At 31.4% G+C, this 22,147-nt stretch overlaps 1 protein-coding gene across 1 annotated transcript in view; it reads right to left on the bottom strand.

Annotated features, from left to right (window-relative positions):
- LOC125062229 overlaps positions 1-21,079 on the bottom strand; it is a 52,894-nt gene extending 31,815 nt beyond the window's left edge. The window contains exons 1-4 of the mRNA XM_047668002.1: positions 20,062-21,079; positions 16,547-16,706; positions 15,657-15,768; positions 13,375-13,633 (exon numbers count right to left, since the gene is read on the bottom strand). Coding sequence (XP_047523958.1) covers positions 13,375-13,633; positions 15,657-15,768; positions 16,547-16,706; positions 20,062-20,832 — 1,302 coding nt within the window. The 5' untranslated portion in view covers positions 20,833-21,079. The remainder of the gene's footprint in view (positions 1-13,374; positions 13,634-15,656; positions 15,769-16,546; positions 16,707-20,061) is intronic.
- Positions 21,080-22,147: the final 1,068 nt, after the last annotated feature.

Here is a 22,147-nt window from a genome sequence, read left to right on the forward strand (position 1 = left end):
CCTTTATCTGACCTTTCCGAAATTAATTTAGTAATAACAATGCTATGTTACATCGTGATATGTATATCAAGTAAATATATAAATTCATGATGTGATATTAAATTGTACACTAAAGAGCAATACCTACTATAACAAACGAGATAATTGTGAAGTAAAATTAATTAAATAACTTCGAAGTACAGCTAACAAGTGTTTTAGTAAAATTAAACATGGTGTAAGGACTATCCACATTTAAAGTTTGTGAATCGCATCGCCCAAGGCGGACTGAAAATAAACTTTTGTAGCCAGAACATTTCTACATTTACGGCACCAACTATTAAATTATTATTTTAATGAAAGAGGATTGCATAACTGCCGTATCAACTTTGTTGTAAGTAAACGTCATTCGTATCATGTAAATACTAGTTTCAAAACATGTAAAAGCAAGTGCTATTTAACAGGATTAATTTACTAGAGTAATTTAATTAATTGAAATTTTACATAGAGTTTTTACGTAACGAACTGAAAGCACTAAATGCTTACGGTTGATATAGGAAAAGAAATCTCCTTAGCCTCAATGGGTTTAAATACAACTTGGTGCTTGGGAATGCAACTAATTAACTATTATTTTTAATGTATTTCTTTTGAAATTTAATTAAGATAATATATCTCTTTCAGATGATGTTTAAAATAGATTTATCATAATACTTATATCGCAATCGTACACTCTTTTGTAGGTTATATCATAGGTGTAGATCTACGACTACGACGGGGATTAATATTTTAATTTAAAATTCCTGTACATAAAACTCTTTGCGTACATACATTTATTTTGTAGAAAATAAACGATATTATAAAAGGTTACCGTTATTTAAGATGAATGTTTTTATTATAGCGCTCAGTTCCGAGCGTGCCGCAAATATTTTGTTGTGGGTTTAGACTTTCGCGGCCAAATATGCTCGCTTGATGGGCACTAAATTAAATATTTTAAACATCGAAATTTAATCTTCAAATTACGGACAAAAATTTAGTTCTGGTGTATTTGATTACGGTAACAAGTACTTTAGAAGACTTATTGTTATTGATATATAAGTATATTATGTGTTGAATTAGATTTAGATAGTTGAATCTAAAAAAAACATTGATAAAAACACTTCCACAATAACTATATGTCTAAGCCTAAGGGTTAACTTAACTCTTCTTTTAACTTTGAAAAATATCTATACCTTTTACAAACTACTATAAACAAAAAAGGGCTAAATCCCTTCCGAAAATTCACAAATGTTTAAGGTTTCATCGAAATATCTATACATATGTTTTTTACTTTTTGGCTGTTCTTTATATTGACATAGTTTAAAAAAATCACAAATTGCATTGGTTCGAAAGTACCGAGATGGAAGATTTCCTAGAAAGAGCGTATATGAAATTTCACCCATACTATAAATACGGCGGCTGATCAACTTATTCGAACAGCTCTTTCAAACATTTACTTTAGTACGGTGAAAGGCAAAGTAAGTTCGACATCATGCGCAGCGCTTTTTGACATAATTTTACATGGAAAATCTTTTGTTACTTGTTATGTTTTATTCTGTTTAACAAGATTAAATAGCTAAAACTGCACCTAATAGCCAAAGCCTCTTTGTTCCTGGAAAATGTCTCGAATAATGTACCAAATGTATATAATAATTTATTCCACTAGAATATACATATAAGAAAATTATTGCTTTTATTTTGTAGTACATACATAAATGGATTAGTATCTAATCTTCATTGAATTCTCTCAATACCAGAGGTTTTTGCTAGTATTTTACTTACATTTATTACTCTATTTTAGAATAGAATATGACCTATATGAGTATGACTTTTTAAATCGATGAAAGCTAAAATCGAGAAACGTAGCTTTATAATATGTGACAGACACCATTGTAGTTTAAGTATAGCATTATAAATAAATAAAAAGATGTACCAGACCACCGAGTATAATAATACAGTTTTTCCCGGCAACATTTACTGCAAAATATATAATGTATTTGGACTTGAACAAATCATTCCCAAGTGTAATGTCTAATCCTAAAGATACATAAATGATGAATAGCAGCTTAAGATACGTTAATATTTACGTTTTACTTCAAACCAGAAAGAGTCGTCATTCGTGTAAAGTAATGTTGGCGCAAAGTTTGTGTTGCTATCCAAGTACTAATATGTCCAAGTATAAATGTTTAATAGATCGTAGCATAACTTTTGTATCGATTTTAGTTGAAAACTTCTAGTAACTTGTAAAGTTTCAGTTAAAAATTTTGCAAGTGCAGTGCAGAGTATTATATTCATGTTGACGCTTTGACATTCGAGCTTAGCTGTATAAATTATATATAATTCAATTTTTTTTGAAGAAAATGACGATAATGTAAAGGCAGTGACTTACATCACCGCGGCCAACGGGCGAGTGAGAGCCCGACACAGCCGGACTCTCACTCCGCGCCCGTTCTCGACGGAGGGACTTCATTTCCGTAATTTTACGGCATCGCAATATTCACGTCCATTCTTGTTTTGACGACCTGCATAAATTTGAAATAGACAATTTATACTGTATCAGATTAATATGATCACTACAACGCAAAAAGTACATAAAAAGCTTTAAACTAAAAAAAAATAACAAAGAGGATATATGCAATGCTGTAATAATAATCTATACAAAAACATATGATGTTTCGCTGTTATAAATCGGTTTTTAATGAATGGTAAGTATCGTATAATACGTGCGTCATTTGTGGGTTATAAACCCGGGTTGGGCATGCGCTATTTAAATACACTGTCGTAGCAAACTCGTAGACCGTCGTAGCGTGTATATCTTGAAACAATTTACTTTTATTTAGTTTTTCAATCAAAACCTAGTTCTTAACGATTTTAACCTCATATAACGATTTTTATTCTTAATATTACATCTTTCTGGTCAATTTTATCACCTCCAAACAAAAAATATTAGAAAACTGATAGGCTACATAGTTTGATATTAAATCTCTCTAGATCATAGAAGATATTGATTGTATCATCTAGACTGATACAAGTTCTGTTGGTTTTGTATTGCGCGAAAATAGAAGATCCACTTCTAATCAAGGTAAAAGCATTTAAAGAAACGTTCAATCACTGTGCTCAATACTTTCTAAAATAGAAAACTGTCACGGAATTACTATACTGTCTATATAGCGAACTGTCTTAATGGTTTATTGGTGTTCGAGAAAGTTATGAGGTCTCGAGTAAAAATCTTCGATTTGTGCGAAAACTAAAAACCTTTTAAGGACGGACAGCTTAAGCTTTTGAAATTACACTTTTTGGTGCTTCAGGGAAAAATGATTAGAATAAAGTTTTACGATGCGCGCGCACACCGTCACAAAAAACCGACACCCTCACACCGTCACAAAACCCCGACACCCTGAAGTTAGCATAGTCAACATTTTAAAATTCATTTTGTTTAATTATGTATAAATATATATTTTTATATTTAAATAAACTTTATTTAACTAGATAATGCAATAAAATAAACTTTCAATGTATTAAATACCTTTTTTCTGTTGTTAGTGTAGTTTTTTCTACAAAAGTAGAATTAGCCGAAATAAAAAAATTTGAAAAGAGTTTTATCTGGTCCGCCAAAGAAGTATAATTTCTAACGCGTGTAGGTACAACTTAAAAAAAAAGCGTGTGTAGTAATGTAAGTACACACACGTTTTTTGAAGTTATACTTCTTTAGGCACGTTATGAAAAATTGGTGAGAGTGAAATTTTACGATGCGCGCGCACCGTGACACAAAATTATCAGTATGAAGTTTTTAAACCAGCCGGGCGCCGAGCGTGCGCGAGCGAGATGGGTATAAGACAATCTACAAGTAAAAAGAAATAGAATATGCGGGAAGTTAGCAGCTATGCCAAGAATTTTGAATGACCATAATGACCGTTGTAGTACCTTTTAAACAAATAAAGCAGTTTTCATTATTTTTTCAAAGAAATTTAGCAATGCTTTTTCACAAAGACCTATTGTTACTTAGTTAAAAGGTTATGAAACATACCTAGTTATTAAATTGAATGAATAATATAATAAAATAATAATTATTAATATTAATTAATAATTGAATAATATTAAATATTATTAAATTATTAAAGTTAAATATTTATTATTAATTATTTAATATTTAAAAAAATAAAGAAAGCCAAAGAAGTATAACTTCGATTCAGTCTGAAGAGTTTATACTCTGTGTACTATTTATATTTATTATTTACTAATATATAATAAATTAAAACAAAACTTCATGTTACGGTTGATATCATTGTATCTTCATGTTGATTGACATGGATAGATAACAATTTTCCTTTCTAGAATTAGACTTCCTGACTAGAATTTAAAACAATGAAATCATATATGATTAGTCGGTATCAAACTATTAATTAATAACAAATTATTAAAGAAGAATATTTTTTTATACGCATTAAAAATCTGATATGAATTGGGTATATATTCAAGTCGTTTAAGATATAATACGTTTTTGGCAATAAATAAAATTATTATTATTAAAACTTTAAAATAACATTTAATTTTAATGTTTTAATAATAATAATTTATTAAATTAAATTAATAATAAAATTTGATAAAGAACTGAACATTTTACAATGATAAATAAGTTTATTGTATCCATTCTAAGCGCCTGTAATTCAAAATAAATGGTATTTTATTCACGACTAAGCATTTTGGGAATTCGTAAATTGACGAAACAAATTATGTCTTACGGAGTCGAGCTGGTGAAAAACCATTATTTCAAAAGTCATTTATTATTTTATTCATTGAACGATTCTTTCGATTTAAAAAAGATCGACCTATCGTTAATTACACCTTTTGCTGGGGATATGAAAAATCTTAATATAAAATTTAAATGAAGAATAGTTTAGGGTTCTCGTACTTTGCGCTTTCTCTATGAAACGATTGAAGTGTTTGTTATTCCGCTCACTGGCTGAATCATTTTGGAATGGCCGCAAAATGAAAAAAACTAATTAATAGATGAAAAACAAACTTGTTTTTCACAAATGTTTATTTACAAAATATGTTAAACTAAAATAAAAAAGGCAAATTATAAGTTTTATCACAATCCGATACATATTTAGTTTGACATGAAAATTGTCCCAAATCTAGATAAGGAAAAAAATTCGCTCCGGAAATTTTAAACTTGGAGGAAAATTACTAAAACTGTCCACATTATTTAAAACGGCAGACTTGCTGCTTATGGTTATTTTCTCTCTATTTTAATTACAGTTTGCAACATGCTTCGCCGTAAAATAGTAAATTTTATTTAAATCAAAGAGACGTCACATATACATAGGTATTTAATTGCGAGATTTCAAATAGATTTTTCTCTTCATACTAATAGCCAAGTCTAATAGGCATTCAAAATATTCGGTAATCTATGATATTCTTTTATATCAAAACGTTTTTTTAATAAAAGCTGGTAGTAATGTAATTTTTAAACCAAAGTTCATTTTTAAACTTTAACCCTATATTATACATCAAATGTGCATAAAAATAATGGCAAAATTATCGAGCTGTAGCGGTAATGGCGATCATTTCTCTCTATCCGTTTGTATTTCGACTTTTACGTAATATATCGCTTTTAATATAAAACTTTGGTTTCGCATAGATGTTACACTTCGGCGTATTTCCTATTTAAATCACAGAATTTGCAAAAGTGATGTAACGTGTAAATGCTTCTGAAAAAGCAAGAAAAAAAACTTTACTGATTGTTGTTTTCAATAATCGTTTTATCTTGTAGGTTTTATTGGTTAAGCAAAGAGCCGCGAAGATATAATAGAGATCTTGAACAACTTTTGCAGGAATATTATTTGTGACAAAGAAAAATACATCAAAAGCTTTAAGTTAATACGTAGATATAGTAAATGCAGAGTAAATAAGCGGAATGTTTGAAATATAGCCCGTTTTTGGTAAACTTTTTAAGCAACATAAAATAACTGCAAATTAAAACATCAAATACTTGAAATGTTTTACCTTTTCCTCGTAGCTTTATACCTCATTGTGGCCAACGCTCGCGCCTTATCTTCGTAGTCATAATAATTGTATTCGTAGTCTTCATATCTTGAAAATTTTCTTTTTTTTCAATTTAAAATATAACAGAAAATTAATTTAGCCGAAATCGATTTAAAGTCAATTTATAACGAAGGGTGAAGTTCGCGTAAGGTAATAAATTTACTAACTTTTAAATAATCTTTGCTTAGCTGTATATCGTTAAATTAAATCAAAAGCAAATCAATTTCGCAAATGATGCTTTTTGAAAGATACTCTTACCACCATACGAAATTTAATTAAAACTTTTATTAAAAACTTTTGCCCGCGTATCTAACTTCAAAAAACGCGAATAAATTATCTCACAACATTCAATAAAGGTAGGAAGCGCGATAATAATGTATTAGAAAATATAATTATTTCGCACAGAACGGAAATTTAATTTTTTAGAGACTCGGACGGCTTCCAGCGCCTCTGCGAAGACCCCTGGTGCCACTGCCACTTCCCGCTTCTGCACCCCGTATTTATACACGCAGGCTTCGCGTGGAGTACCTGCGCAACCCGCCTCCACCTAGCCCACCTACGACATTTTCGCAATTAACGGATATCTTTTCATAACAAAGATTTGGTGGTAGCTATGAGTAAAATTATGAAATATTTATTTACATAAAGACTATCCAATACTAAACAATAATAGTATTATCGTAGTGGTTTAATATGTATCCAACAGTATTTATTTTATAACAGCAATACATTAACTCTGAATTAGAAAATGTGTAAACATTACATAAAATATATTATTTTTACCATCGAGATTTATTTATAAATGTATTTAAAATAGTATATATATTTTATATTCCAAAAGTAGAAATCAATATTAATATGTATTATATATAATATTTTATATTATATTATATATACGCACTCGCCGTTATGTTATAATAAAAAAAAAACATTTTCTCAACTAGTATTTATGAAATTATTAGATAATAGCGTGGAAATTAAAAAAAGTATATATTCGTAGGTCGGGGTAGCTTGCGTGCACTTCTTACATAAAATAGAATTAGAGGACATTGTTTTTTAATTTCATGCTATTTTCAGGATGAAATTCAGTCGTTTCGTACTTATGACATCTGAGGTATCGTGTTTGAGCAAAGTATGAATTATAACTATAGTTATTTGTTCTACGCCTATGTTAGGTCGATGACCGAACTGATTTGATCGCGACCGCCGCTGTGAAAACCGCTGTGTGAGTTCGAAAAGTGAGTTACAGAATCTCAAGGCTGACCATTTCTCGGCAGATAAAGTAAATTTTAAATGTTAGGCGTATGTACGTCTTTTCAATCTACATATAAACTAAACTAAGCGTAACCTTTATGTATACGTTTTGCCGAGTTTTATGTAAAATAAATCTATAAACCTGTATGTGTTTATGTATCTAATATATAAAATTCTCGTGTCGCGGTGTTTGTGGTTAAACTCCTCCGAAACGGCTTGACCGATTCTCATGAAATTTTGTGTGCATATTGGGTATAACTGAGAATCGGACAATATCTATTTTTCATCCCCCTAAAAGTTAAGGGTAGTCCACCCCTAAATTATTATTTTTTTAATTTTTAGATAATAATTTTTTTTATGATACAGCATTAAAAATACATACAACCCTAATTTTCACCCCTCTACGATCAACCCCTATTTTTTATTATAATATACATGGCAAAACGACGTTTGTCGGATCAGCTAGTATACCTATAAAATTACACAGTTTTAGATCTTGTTTTGTACGTGCTCAGTGGCTGTCAGTTTCTGAATAAAAATGTTGATTAAGTCGTATGAAGGCCTCGATAGATTTAATTGTAAATGTTGTTGATATCTCGGTATTAATTCAACAGTAGCTTTGCATCAGCTAAGGAACGCGTCTTTTTTTGATAATATTACCGCTAACGCCAAATTTTATTACAATATATTATAGTACTAGCTTATAAGTTATAAATTAATCATAACATTTGTGCACAGGAAGTTCAGAGTTATACGTAGTAGGGTTAAATCTAATAACTTTGAGATATTCAATAATCGTTCAACTAAACCTCCACTAGGGGGTGGCCAGCTCATTCGGGAATGGTCCCGGATGGGCTCATTGCTCCAACTCCACTGACGCTACTGAGGCCAGTGCACAGTACCTCCAGGTACAACGTCATGAGTTTCAATTTTTTTTATAGAACGGGGGGCAAACGGGCTGGAGGCCCACCTGATGTTAAGTGATACCGCCGCCCATGGACACTCTTAATGCCAGAGGGCTCGCGAGTGCGTTGCCGGCCTTTTAAGAATTGGTACGCTCTTTTCTTGAAGGACCCTAAGTCGAATTGGTTCGGATATACTTCAGTGGGCAGCTGGTTCCACATAGTGGTGGTGCGCGGCAAAAACTGCCTTGAAAAATGCTCAGTTGTAGAACGGCAAAATGCATATAGATAAATACAATTGCTTTATACATAACAGCTAGAGTATCTACAACTCCAGCAGGCGCTTTTTATAAAAGTACTATACTATGTTATGTAGAAAAATGTTACAATGCGACCCATTATCTAAAGACAGGACAACACTTGGTATTCAAAGTGTTCACTTTCTGTGTTACAATTACAACATATACGTATATGTCCTGTATAGCTTTTTATTTTTTATGTATTATATTTTTCAAATACTATATTGACGAAAATTCAAAATGGATACGAAAAGTCCTGACGCTTCATAGTTGTTTATTTGAAAATCTTCAGGTCGATTTTATAGATATATTTTTATAAATAACTATTTCTGTTTATAGGATTATTGATTTCGTTAGAATATATATACTAATGTAAATTCATTTGTTAATTTGTAACCCATTTCTTAGTATGTAAAATAACTTCAATGAAAATCGAGGAGGCTTTTAGCAAGTCTTCGAGGGATAGTCAAAGCTAGTCCGACTTCTCGTATACAAATATATGTGGTTGCCCATTCCATAATGGCTTTTAGACATGCATCAAATTGATGAAATGTGCATTGCAATGCTTACATTTATGTAACTCACAAAAGATTCCTATATTCGCTGTAGAATTGTAGACTGTGTTAGATTGAATCAAAGTTCTTTGAAATAACCACAAAATAACAAGGTGTTCATGCATTTTCATTCAAAAATATGTTAGTCATGTAAACGTGGATTTTCACAAAACATTTTGCAATCGCAAAAACTGACGTTAATTGAAATCCAAGTTACAATGTTGTCTTAGTGAAGTCATAACGCGTTATGTGGAAATCGGATTGTCAAACAACCAAACATTAACGACGTGTTAATCACCTATTTGGCTCTAAAGAATATTAATCAAACCTCAAATAAAGCAATATCTTGACCAGGTATATATTTAAAGCGTTGTGTACGTAATTTAATGCTCTAAGTCTAAGAAGGTACTTTAGTATATTTTAAAAATAATATTGCTGAGTTAATTCTGAGCGCAGGTAAGATTTTCAAAGATTCTAATTAGCACCGGATGAAGAACTGCGACAAAGCATTACAATAATCTTGGAGATAACAATTTAATATTATTTAAGTGAAATATTAAAATATCTACACTGTTCTATAAGCTAATGCAAAAGCTGAAAATCACCAGAACATTTTTGGATGCACATAAAATTTGAATTTTCAAATCAACTCGCCGTATATTGATTCATTTAATGTAATCGAAATGCGTTTATGTGTTCGGCTTTCGATGTTTGTTTTTCCCGTACAGTAATATAGTAAAAAACATCAAACACAATATATAATATCAATGTCCCTAAATGTGTGAAAGAGAAATCAAACAAATAATATTCTTATCTATATTCAAATAATTATAGCTATAAAATACCTGCTTCAAGGACTAAACATATTTTATCAAAATATTGATGGGCCCTCAAAGCACACACACACACAAAGGCAACCTGTTTCTTTTCCATCATCTAAGTTTCGGTGCCTAAGCGTGAACGACATCACGAGTATTATATCTTATTTTTGAGCTGACACAGGCGCCAATAATATTAGGTATTTGGAACGATGCAATGTTGTTGAAATAATTTAACGCGGCATCTATTCAACATACTTCAATGTAAGTCGCTTAAACAATCGAGAATGATAACACAATGTAGATATATAGTATGTCGTTACCCCGCAGGTGAACAAAGGTCATACATTTTTTCTTTAGTTTCACTAATGTTTTATATGCAAGAAGATGATTTTTCTACCTAAGCTATACTGGATAATCACGACCAAAAATATCAAGAACGAACACGAGGTTAAATACTTTACGGTAACATGAATTGAAATGTAGAAAAAGCACTACTAAACTTATACTACCGATATTTGTCACAGTATTTAAGCCGATTTGGTCAGAAGCAAAACATATTAAATCAATATTTATACTCACTAATCAAGAATATAAAAATGCTTTAGGTATACATCAAATTATAAACCATGTATTCTATTAATATTTTTAGCTAGAATACTATAGCGATCAACATATTTTTGCAATTTAAATCATGTTTACGCTGCAACTTATGTTGAATTTAACAAGAAGTCAACCTTACTAAAAATCGGATTTCCAACTGATGCTACAGGAGGTTTTAATCTTTAGCTAACTGCTACGACATTTCGTAGCTATATCTGAACCGTCACTGTAGTTTGCAAAGCAAAAAGAAGAAAAAAACGACCCTACTTTAAAGCTTGCTTTAATGATGTCATCATAGATGTCGAACTCAGTTCGTATAATTCAGTAGCTCGATAAAAGCCAAAATAATTGCTTCCACCGATAATTAAGGCTATATACAACAGCTAAAGACGCAGATATTTTCGATGTAGACGACGGATTGTGCGTGTGACACGCGATCGGCGATAGAGATGACGTCACATTACAAGATTTTCTAGAGATTCTAATAGTTAAGCACGTTATTCATTAAGGCATTACGATATTATCGCAAAAGATATACTTTACGTCTTTCATATGAACGATTTATTAAACCTAAATATTTTACAGCAGTTTTACGTTGAACCACAAACGAACTTCGACATCACTGCACTTATTTGGAACTGAATTCGTATTTAAAATAGTAATATGACGTTTCCCTTTTATAAATGAATATCATATTTGTAAGTTAATTAATGATGATTTTACGGCAATTAACCACTTTGTACAGGCTACCCTCGATCGTATTGGGATATGGACCCTTCACCAGACTGCATACGTATACTATTTTTTAAAATACAGAATTGATTTTGTTTCTAGTAGATACTCTTGGGCCGTGGGGTGCATAGGCGCTAATTAAAGATTTAAGTTGTAGTAGATAGTAACGGTGACCACAGTTCTGGTCTTTCCTCGCTCATTTAATAAGTATCCGTAATACAGCGAGGAAATGATGCCAGCAATAAAGGTACACTGCCACAGGAACCGAACTTTTCAAATTAGTTTTAGTTTTATATTTTGCAATTATGTATTATTATTACTATGTAGGTTAAGAATATTGTAAATACTTTATATTTGTGTGTTATCAAAGAAGTTTGGGAAATATTTCATCCAAAAAACAGATAGCGAATCGGAAGCGGAATCGAGCGGTAGAATCTTATAATAAAGTCAATAATATTTCTATCCCAAGTATAAGGTTAATACAGTGGAATCTCTACAACTCGAACCTCGTTACGTCGAAATCCTCAGTAAGTCGAAAAAAATTGCCATTCCCTTCCGCGGTAATACGCGGTATATATTTAGACTTTGTAACTCCAACAAAATGTTATTTCCCTACGAAGTATTGATAATACATATTTATACTCTATAACTCGAATTTCAAAACGGAGACCCCGTAAGTCGTAGTTAGTAAAATAAAACGACGTCTTAGGCTAAGGATCACGAAGCGGTTTTCACCCGCGCACGCCGCGGTGGCGAAATGGAGTTTTAATTTCAAAACTCACGAGACCGGAGTGTGCGGTTTGTGCACTTTGTGCGGTTGAGCAGCCGTCGCGGTTGCGATCATCGCTCGCAAATGTGACCATCGCAATACGGGCGATTGAAAGACGGGCGGTTAAACGATCAGATGAGTTCCAGACTGCCATGGACACCAGAAACGAGCTGTTGCGTTATACTTACTTCACAGAAAAATTAAAAAAAGGAAGGCCTAAAAGTTTTTGGGTACATCCACTGATTGCGGAAAGAGATCGTTATGGATTATTTGTTACTCTTATTAATGAGTTAAAGAAGGATGAAGAAAAGTTCTTCAATTTAAATTTAAAAGCCGCCAACCGATCGCAACAGGTACAAGATGACTGCCGGTGCAGCGTGACCCGCTAACAATCGCACACGCTGCGAGCGTAAAATCCTCGTGAAATGTGCTTTAATTTCTTACATAAATATGTGTGTTCTACAAGGGCTGCGGGCCCACAACCACGGCGGGTGCGGGTGAAAACCACTTCGTGAGTCCTTAGCCTTACTTGGAATTCCCCGAAATAATAGCAATAAAAACTAAACTGAACGTTCGGGATCGGGGCTTCTAAACTATTGTAGTTGATTTTCCGTGTGCAATGCAATGAATTAATACATTCATAATTTTTTTTTAAGTACAGTTTAATTAATAAATATAGACCACAAAACTTAAGTTGAATTGTTATTCAAATTTCGACTCTACAAATCGAAAAATACACATAGAAAGTATCTCAAAGTTCTTAGTAAGTCGAAAACTTGTTAAGTCTTATTTTTTGCATTTCCTTTGACATTCGTGTTACATTCTTCTTTCTACTTAAAGATGCGTATACCGAAGTATAAGAGACTCAAACTACTCCATGATCTTCTCCTCTTTTTGATCTTTCTGATGATTTTTATCATTCAGAATAAGATTTTATTTTACAAGATCTATACAGTGTTCTTAAGTTTTCACTTACACTAATAACATTTCGCGTAAATCTTGGTTAAAAGAAAAAGTATTTATGTCTTAAGATGAAATAAAAAGGAGGTTAAGCTTTTTCGCAGTTTTAATATCTACTTGGGTCAAGATCGCAGTCATAAAGAATCACGTTTAATTTTTTATTGCAAATCATTTTCAAATCGCCTATACATAATATATCTAGGGCAGAAATGATTCTTTCACAATAAACCTAAGCAATACTGTCTAGATATAAAGTCTTTTTCATTGTGCAGAACAAAGATTTAAAAAGTCTCTTGTTGTTTTATTATCCATGCGAAATTATAAATAAACATATGTATAATGTGTATGAGCTTTTATTATGTTTCATTTTAAAAGGTCCGCTTAGTCCGCTAGGTACGTGTTAAAAGACTATTAAAATCTTACCTGTATCTTATCAATACTGCTATATTTTCGCCTGGACAAGGAATCTTGATACTTTGGTGGCACCGGATCCTCCCCGGATACAGCCCGTTGGTAGGAAAGTCTTCGGCCCATATTGAGACTAGAAACATAGGATTCGTTTTCCGGTATACTGGAAAAATCTTGATGTGAATGGAAAGTCTTAATTTTTTCTTTACTCTTCTCATCTTGAATAACACGCCTGAAATAATTAGTTAATCCCTCGCTGGCCAGCCATGTAACTCTGAAAAAATTAAAACATGTGTTATTGTTCAAAAATTAATGGTAAACTAATGAAAAAATTAATGAAAAACTTAATGGTATTTAATATTTTTTAGTTTATTAAGTGGAGAAGTGCTGCCTTGCGATTCAGTAACTCGCACAGCGGTTTCCGCAGCGGCGGTCGCGCTCAAATCAGTCGTGAAGCAGTCATTTTACGATTTGGCATTCTGATAAACAATAAACTACAAGCTCCCTCCTTATCCTATATGTAGTGATGACAGTTTTAACCTTAATTTCACAGAATATTAATTTGTGAATTTTACCAAACAATAATACAGTCTATGACGTAAGAATGTCATCAAATTAGACCAACTGTTTTACTCTGAGTAGCTCATAAAAGACTAAATGAGCTTAACTATTGCTAAAGGCACTTAGATAGAAACAAGATAACCATAGATTGAATCGAAAGTTGAAAACGTATTCATAATTTCATTGGCCTTATAAAAACAAAAATAGGTACGTAAGTTACAAGATGAAGATGTTATATATACGTTACTTATATAACGTAATCTTCTATACACATTGTAATTCATATCGCGAGATTGTAATGTGACAAAAGCGAAATCATAAAGGATTATAATTTGATGATTTTTTTCTCCATGGATCCGAAAACCTATCGAAAACAGAAAATTGGCATCTCGACTAAATAGCGGGAGCATGGGTATCTTTGGTTCTAATTAATAGGGGTGTTCAACAAATAGTAATAATACGATACAATTTCCTTGGAAAGAAAAGGAAATACTGTCAGACTTAGCCCCGACATTAGATATAATAATAGTTAATTATTAATCATAATTAGTTAATAAGCAATGTTTTGTTATTTTTTTAAATGGATAAAATTGAAGTTCGGTTATAAAATATCTCGCATGAATTTTTTTACTACATAGCTAGTGAATGAAGACATGAGAGCAACATTAGAGTTTCATGCTCCTACATTGTCTATGGTTGCGCGTTGTGCTGAGATCAAGTGAAGACGTTCCATTAACAATCATCATACCATCCCCAATCCCCATGGTACGCCCTACATCAGTAGCGATAAAACAAATTACTAAAGAACATTATGAACACAAATGTTTCAAAGGAGAAGGCAAATGTACAATATATTTAATTTACCATTACAATTATATGTAAAATATCATATTAGGCCCTAGATTTATTTCACCAATCCACCAAACATTACCCTAGACAATACAAGGCTAAATGCAGACATCTCAGTTTCTGCTTAACCGCGTCTAATTGATGCCAAATGGGGCACTTCACTATCAATTATTTGCTTCAGCAATAATCAATTGATACCCCGACACTACAACATGAACGCAATTTATGCGTAGGTAGTCTAAATCAGTCAACGCTTCATTATAAGTAGATTTGTTGCTTAGTAACGAGGAGAGAGCTTTTAGAATTGTTTATTTAATTTTAATTTATTTATATTGTAGCATCAAGTAATAAGTATTATAACCACTTAGTGTTACAAAAATAAATCATCCATGATTTTATAATTAATTTCTGTTTTAATAAAATATAAATTCATCCAGATAATTTCCAACAACCAAATAACAAGCTAACAAGTACATAATATAGTATATAATTTAATTCTCAGTAAATATCAAAGGTATTAAAATAGAAAGCTTTTAGCATACTTAAAATATCTTAATGATATTTAAAATAAATAATTTTCTTATTTATTATATTTTGCTACATTTATATGTACTTTTTATTTACTAGTAAACAAACATAATTATTTCCTACTAATAATTTAATTATTAAATCATCCTACGTTCGGTGCATTTGATTTTATGTAATCTGAATTTGAAATCATGTATTTCCCCGATGAAGCATAAGGCAAATCTCGAATCATAGGTTCTGTATCAATGATCGCTGTTAAATAATTGGCCCTTCTGTGAGCCTTTCCACAACAAATTTTAAACCTCAAACCAAACCCAGGACTTAACTAATAATTAGCCACTAAGCCATTTCGGCATTACCTGTTAGCTTTAAATTTCCTGCCACATCGGTCGCTAGTGCTATCCAAACCAGAACTCATAGAAATTGCCCTAGGTGTCAACATCGCTTCTTGAATATATTCTTCATTTAAACCTGGAAATTTAATTGTATTTATTTTAATACGACACTACATGGTCCTCTTCATGGCGCAGGGCTGGGTGGACTCAAGGACAAAACAGAAACACATCAAATAATAAGGGCTATGCTATCCATTATGAGTACCAAAAAACTACTACTAATATGCTATCCATTATGAGTACTAAAAAACTGTACCCTTTTGGAAATAATGTAGATTACTTTAATTGTATGTATTATACGAGTATGTCAATTTTGTACGCAGTAACTGTTAATTGATGAGCTTTCTACATTAGCGGAAGCCGAAAATTTAAAAATAATAATCAAACAGTTCTTCAGCTGTTTGATAGCAAATACAGTCGAATAACCAGAAAAACATTTCGCATTACAATTATGAAATAAATAAATATCAATAACAATACACAATTTATAAATGTTAATAACACATCATACGCGATAAAAATCAATTCTGATCATCTAATTAGATTTAAGGTGAACTTACTTAAACCTAAGGAACGAACTGTTTAGCGCTGTTAGACTCACATATTTAATACGTGTACAAGCTCGACTACTCTCTACTACATACAATTAGTATGTGAAACCATAATCTAGTACCACCATGAAATGGGGCATCGGGCCACCACACTTATGAGCCACCTATGTACTTTAACCAGTTACCATGGAACCGATTCCAGAGTTTGATCCGTCGTTTATAAGCCTACATAATCCTTGTTCATTAAGAAGATATAAAGTCAAGATTAAAAATAATTATTATATATTTTATAAATTAACTTACTAAGGACACTATTAGACATATTTTGAATGGATACTTCGGATGTGCTATTTTCTGGACTCATGTTTAAAGATTGGTCTTTTTGTACTGCATTGCTTGATGTGCTGGTGACCGTAGATTCCGAGATCAAACTGGTCTCACTTTTGCTACCAGCCATGGGGCCCTGAAAATTATTTCATTGTCATTTATTAAACGAGGACCACTGCGAAACTGTCACCTTTACATAAGGTATAGTTAACGTACGAGGAACAAATTATAAGAAACATATATATAAAGACATACATTACGTCTTGTACGTATGTAGTATATTTACACATAATCGAGCATAAAACGTTCACCGATAAAGCAATGAGTCTTTGCCTTTTTGAATTTGGTAAAAGACTAAATTTTTTTGTCATAGCAAATTTAATAAAAACTGGTTTAAGAAAAAACCACACTTAAATATTACATATATTCATTATAGTTCTAAACGGCTCTGTTCCAATAACAGATTTCTATTCTAATAAATTAACGCGACATCTCCACATTTGGTATACGATTGTGGGTCTCGTTTCGGAATCTTACCTTCATAATATACGCTCCCGTTTGTCAAAACCAGCGCAAAGTATGAGTAAATAAACTTAGTCATACTTGACGCTAAGTCAGAATATAACATTCTTATAGATTTTCCAATTTATCAATGATTTACCAGTATTCTTTAGTTAAAATTATATTTTCACATTTGTGTATCGCGAGATTTAAAATAACACTAAGATTCACATGCCCTGAAAGCCTTTGATAAGTTTAAATGCGATAATATTCATAACACAGAAATATACAATGCAAGTGAAAATATCTTATAACCATTACAACTAGTCATTCAAACAATTAGGTTAGTGAATGATTCCTTTTAAGTTAACCTTCAAAGTATGTAAAAGATGAATTAAAAGAAATCGTCTCACCCAAAAACCAAGAATTTTCCTTGGTTTTAGCTTTAAAAAATCCATAACAGTTTCATCGCAGCGTTCATAGGCATAAATTATTTGAACATACATAGTTGTTCTTTCATTGGCATAATGTAAGTTAATAATAATATACTAACACTATAGTCCGTAAGTTTATACTAACATAATGATGGATTATTTTATCTGAACAAATAAATAAATAATAATAATAAAGTATGTATTGAAATTACAGTGAGTTACCTGAAAATTTACAAAAGAATTTATAGTATGTATTAAATATGTGCACTATTGACTTTTTGGGTTTACCAAGTGCTAATAGATTTTCTATTGCCAATGCATATAATTAGATCATATAGTAGATAAGTTGTAAGAAACTTAAACTTTACAAAGGAACTACTGTAAATGGAATACAAGGAAATAATTTAAGTCCATCAATACAAAAGAAAGTTCCGAAGCTTATGTCCCGGCAACAATACATTACCTCTAACTTTCTTCTTGTTTAAAAAATGATTTATTCATGCATGCAAACATTTAAGTATCTCTTGTTTTTATTACAAATATAAACGCCCGAATTGATATCGTATTTAAAACATATCTTGTGTTCATTTATTTTGAGTTAAACTTTATGAAAATATTGAACTTTGTACAAATCAGTACTAACAAGAAATGAGTTCATCCAACAAATACAGAATATCTTTATATCAATCTTGTAGTTACCTTGAAATGCTGGAATATTTTTAAATATAATTTATTTTTTTATAAAATCGACATCCCGTATACAAAATCCTTTACTAATTTACAGGTACTCGTTTCTATAGCCCAAAGTTTGATAAATCATTAAAACTCGAATAGTCGAAAATGTGTCGAATGGACGAAGTTTACGAACTATTCTGCACTGTAGTTGAGAATCGTCGATAAACTAAGTAATATGATATACCAACATTTTCTGACTACAAAACAGAATTATTAGCTGAACTGTTCACCACAATATTATATTTGAATATTGTTAATACCGTTATTAAACCGCGACGGCTCATCATAATATCATTTATTTAAATAATATTATGAAAATTTAATTTTGTTTTTAAATTGTAAAAACGTCTTTATATCCACATGTTAAGATGTATTTTACAATGGATAACCTGTCATTCTTAGAGGACCAACACCGGTACTCTGTAACTCCTAATATCGTTCGTTATTTGTTCAGCACGGGCCCAAGGTTAATGCCCCAGCGCTACTTACGGATATTGAAAAAACTATACCAAAATCGCATAGAGAAACTTAAAAAACGAAACAAAGATTGGTAGTTAAAGGGTAGCACTGATAAATAAATACCATATCACCAATTTGTATGAATATCGTGGTATGTGCTTTGGTAAGCTATTGTTCAGTTTTGTAATCTATTATTGTGTCATTGTTTAAAATATCACTAAAGTATATTCCAACATTTTCAATCTTATAATAATTAACAAAAATATATGAATAATTCTGATTTAATCTTTTCCCATAAAAGTATTATTAAATGCGTGTTAGCGGTATAGAATACGGTTATAATAAAAACAATAAAAATATTGAATGATATAAGCGAGTATAAAAAACTAGACCAGGCTATACAAACATAAAGAACTTAAACTGTTTCGTAAGGCATGCGCAATGCAAATAAATTGTGACATTGATAACAGATTATTAGACCTTGGTTTAATTATAACACGATGATAATAAAACGATGTTTGGACATTCTCATCGACCTGATATAGCACCTAAATCAATTTTATTGGTTAAAATAAATTATATGTGCGTTCATAAAGATATCAATATCAATGGAAATCATTTTTAGATAGGCAAAGAAGTAATCGTTTTATTATTTGTAATATTTTTTTTATAAACGAAATATTTTTACGTTAAAACTGTTACACAAATCTCGGTTGTAAATTACTTAAATGTAATAAATTCTTAGTCTTTTTTAATTTTAATTAAAATTTAAGTATAAAATAACTGTATGAAAATAAGAAAAGAGTTAAAATATTATTAGTAGGTACTTGAGTAAAAATATTTTTATAAATGTAAAAGTGGCACCTAGATTAGATGTTAGTTATGCTAAAATTAAACTTTTCGGATACAAAAGCAATAAAACATTTTGATGTTATAATCACGTCCCTCATCCTATTCTTCTTGGTACTTCACCACATTGTTAATAGACAAGATTAAGGCTATTTTCTATTATCGCAAATCTTATTGACAGCAGTCTTCATCACGTTTTGTATGCTCCTCACGTTTTGTATATATTGTTGTACTTAATATAATACCGCAGAAACATTATTTGTTTTAAAATAACTGTGTTACAGTATGTATGTACGTATATAGGAAGATGTATTAAAATATTGGAAGAACGCTTACGCCTACTATTCAATTATCGATTAATACACAAAAAACTGTATAACTGCTTATAAAAAAAAAATTATAAAACTTATAAGAATACTTAAGAATAAATTAAATAATATATTTTAAATTTAACGGTGTCACGTCGTAAAAAAATATATTAGTGTATAATATAAACTAGAAAAAATAACTTACGGGCGATTGCGAATAATCCTTAATTTCTTCATCGTTTCCTAAATTATTTTCATCCAGCGATTGCAAAGACTTCGAATTATTTTTCACTGAAGACTGTTTTCTAAACAAATGTGTTGTGTTCCGTAAGAAGCTGCCCATCTTTTTTCTGAAAAAGGATGATTTTCGTTCCAACGGCAATTTACCACAACTGTGTAAATCTAATTCTGATTGGGTGAACCGACGATCTAAAACGGATTGGTCTAACGACATCTTTCTGGTTCGCAGGGTCGAGGGCAAGCTATTCAAAATTTCACTCATACATCTTGCATCAGGAATCATAGACTCGCTGCGTTTAACTGGTTCTAGCTTAACCAGCTTATTATTCTCGAAATGGCTCACATTTTTAAAACTATTTGGCAAATTTGCTTCGGAATTACTTTTAAATCTTTCCAATGGCGGATATGGTTCGTGATTAGTTGGTTCATTCAAATTACTGGGGGCGCTCTTGTACTCTGGATATAACACAATCACATTGTGGTTCAAAGCGTATGGCGGTTGTAAAATGTCGTTCTCATCCTTTAGGGTACCGTCAAAACAATCTTCACTATCACTGAAATCCGTGTTATTCATCACTTTGCTCCCAGTGGGTGCCTTCAAACGCATACTGCTATTCATTTTTACATTTCGTAATATTTCCCTGATTTTTATATTCTCTTTTATACACTTGACGTCTGCCACGTATTTTTCTTTTGCGTTTGAAGATTTCCTTAGTTTTTGCTTAAGCCTATCCATAGTCGATTACTTTGATTTTAATTTCACATAAAAAACACCGACACATCTAGGTCAAGAATACAAGATAATGATTATAACCACAACCCATTGGGAAGATTTTTATCACTAGCTCGATTCACGTTATACAAGTATAACTTATTTTATCGTAGTGAAGGAAACATAATATTACGATAACACTATCAAACATAAAGCGAAGAAAATTGAGCGTTTGATTGTCGCCAGGTATAAAAACGTAACTCAGTAAGCGAGAACGTCCACAACCGATCCACCGTATTATTTTACTGCGTTTTATTCGATTGTTGCACTGAAATTATTGTAATGTTATTTAAAAAAAACATGACGGCACATTGTAAAACAAATGTTAAGCAAATAATATTTAAATAGATTTTTTAATACTCTTCGTTTAAAACCTACTCGTACATTCTTGGATCTTGATAATTTACTGATAATATTGTATCTTCAGTTATGCTTCGTTATCAATACTCGGTAATATTATTCTATATATTAAATAAGTCACAGGTGTTTCTGTACTTTGTAACAGCCGCTATTGATATTGTAAATATTATTTGAATAGTCGAAAAACCCTTTATATTTTTCAGTACGATAAAAATCAGTTAAAGATGTTTAAGGGTAGTTAATTATTGTTCATATTAATTTTTTATACTTAGTTGCGACCCACCAACTTTTATGAATTTCCCTTATAGAAATTACAGGAGTAATTAATAGTATAATTCCAGTTCACAATTCATATATAACAAGTGTTTAAAACATTGTTTTTATTTGAAAATGCTTGACATATGCTAATCGAAATAAAAAGCTAACTTCAAGAACAGGCTATATTAAATCTTAAAAAAGTGATACCAACTGTATGCTTTTTCATATATTTTTTTTTAAAAGAAGACTATTTCTATAAAAATAGTATAGTCATATTATTAGGTGAATCGAAGGTTGGCTGTAGTTGCGTTATATGTGTTTGGACTTTGATTAGTGTAAAAGCCCGATAGTCTCCACAGTGGGATACGGGCTCAGGTTGTGAATATGTTAAGGATTCCAGGGGGTCTAGCCAAGATGGCTTAACAGTAGTGTATGTAGAAAGTCGAAAACTAAATTTGTATGAAAATGACAGCTCGTGTCGACAGTCGGTAGCCTAGGTCCTAAAGGCGTGAGTCGGGATACAATAAGCGACGCCATGACAGTGCTACGAAAAGACACACATTAACGCTTACGCTATTCGGTAGCCAACGGCCAATTAATGTTTCGGCAGTGTAGAAAAAACGGTATTTCTCCGCCATGTTTTAGCGTGATCTCAAAAGCT

Source organism: Pieris napi, chromosome Z, assembly GCF_905475465.1.
Source record: "Pieris napi chromosome Z, ilPieNapi1.2, whole genome shotgun sequence".
In the NCBI taxonomy this organism is placed as follows: domain Eukaryota; kingdom Metazoa; phylum Arthropoda; class Insecta; order Lepidoptera; family Pieridae; genus Pieris; species Pieris napi.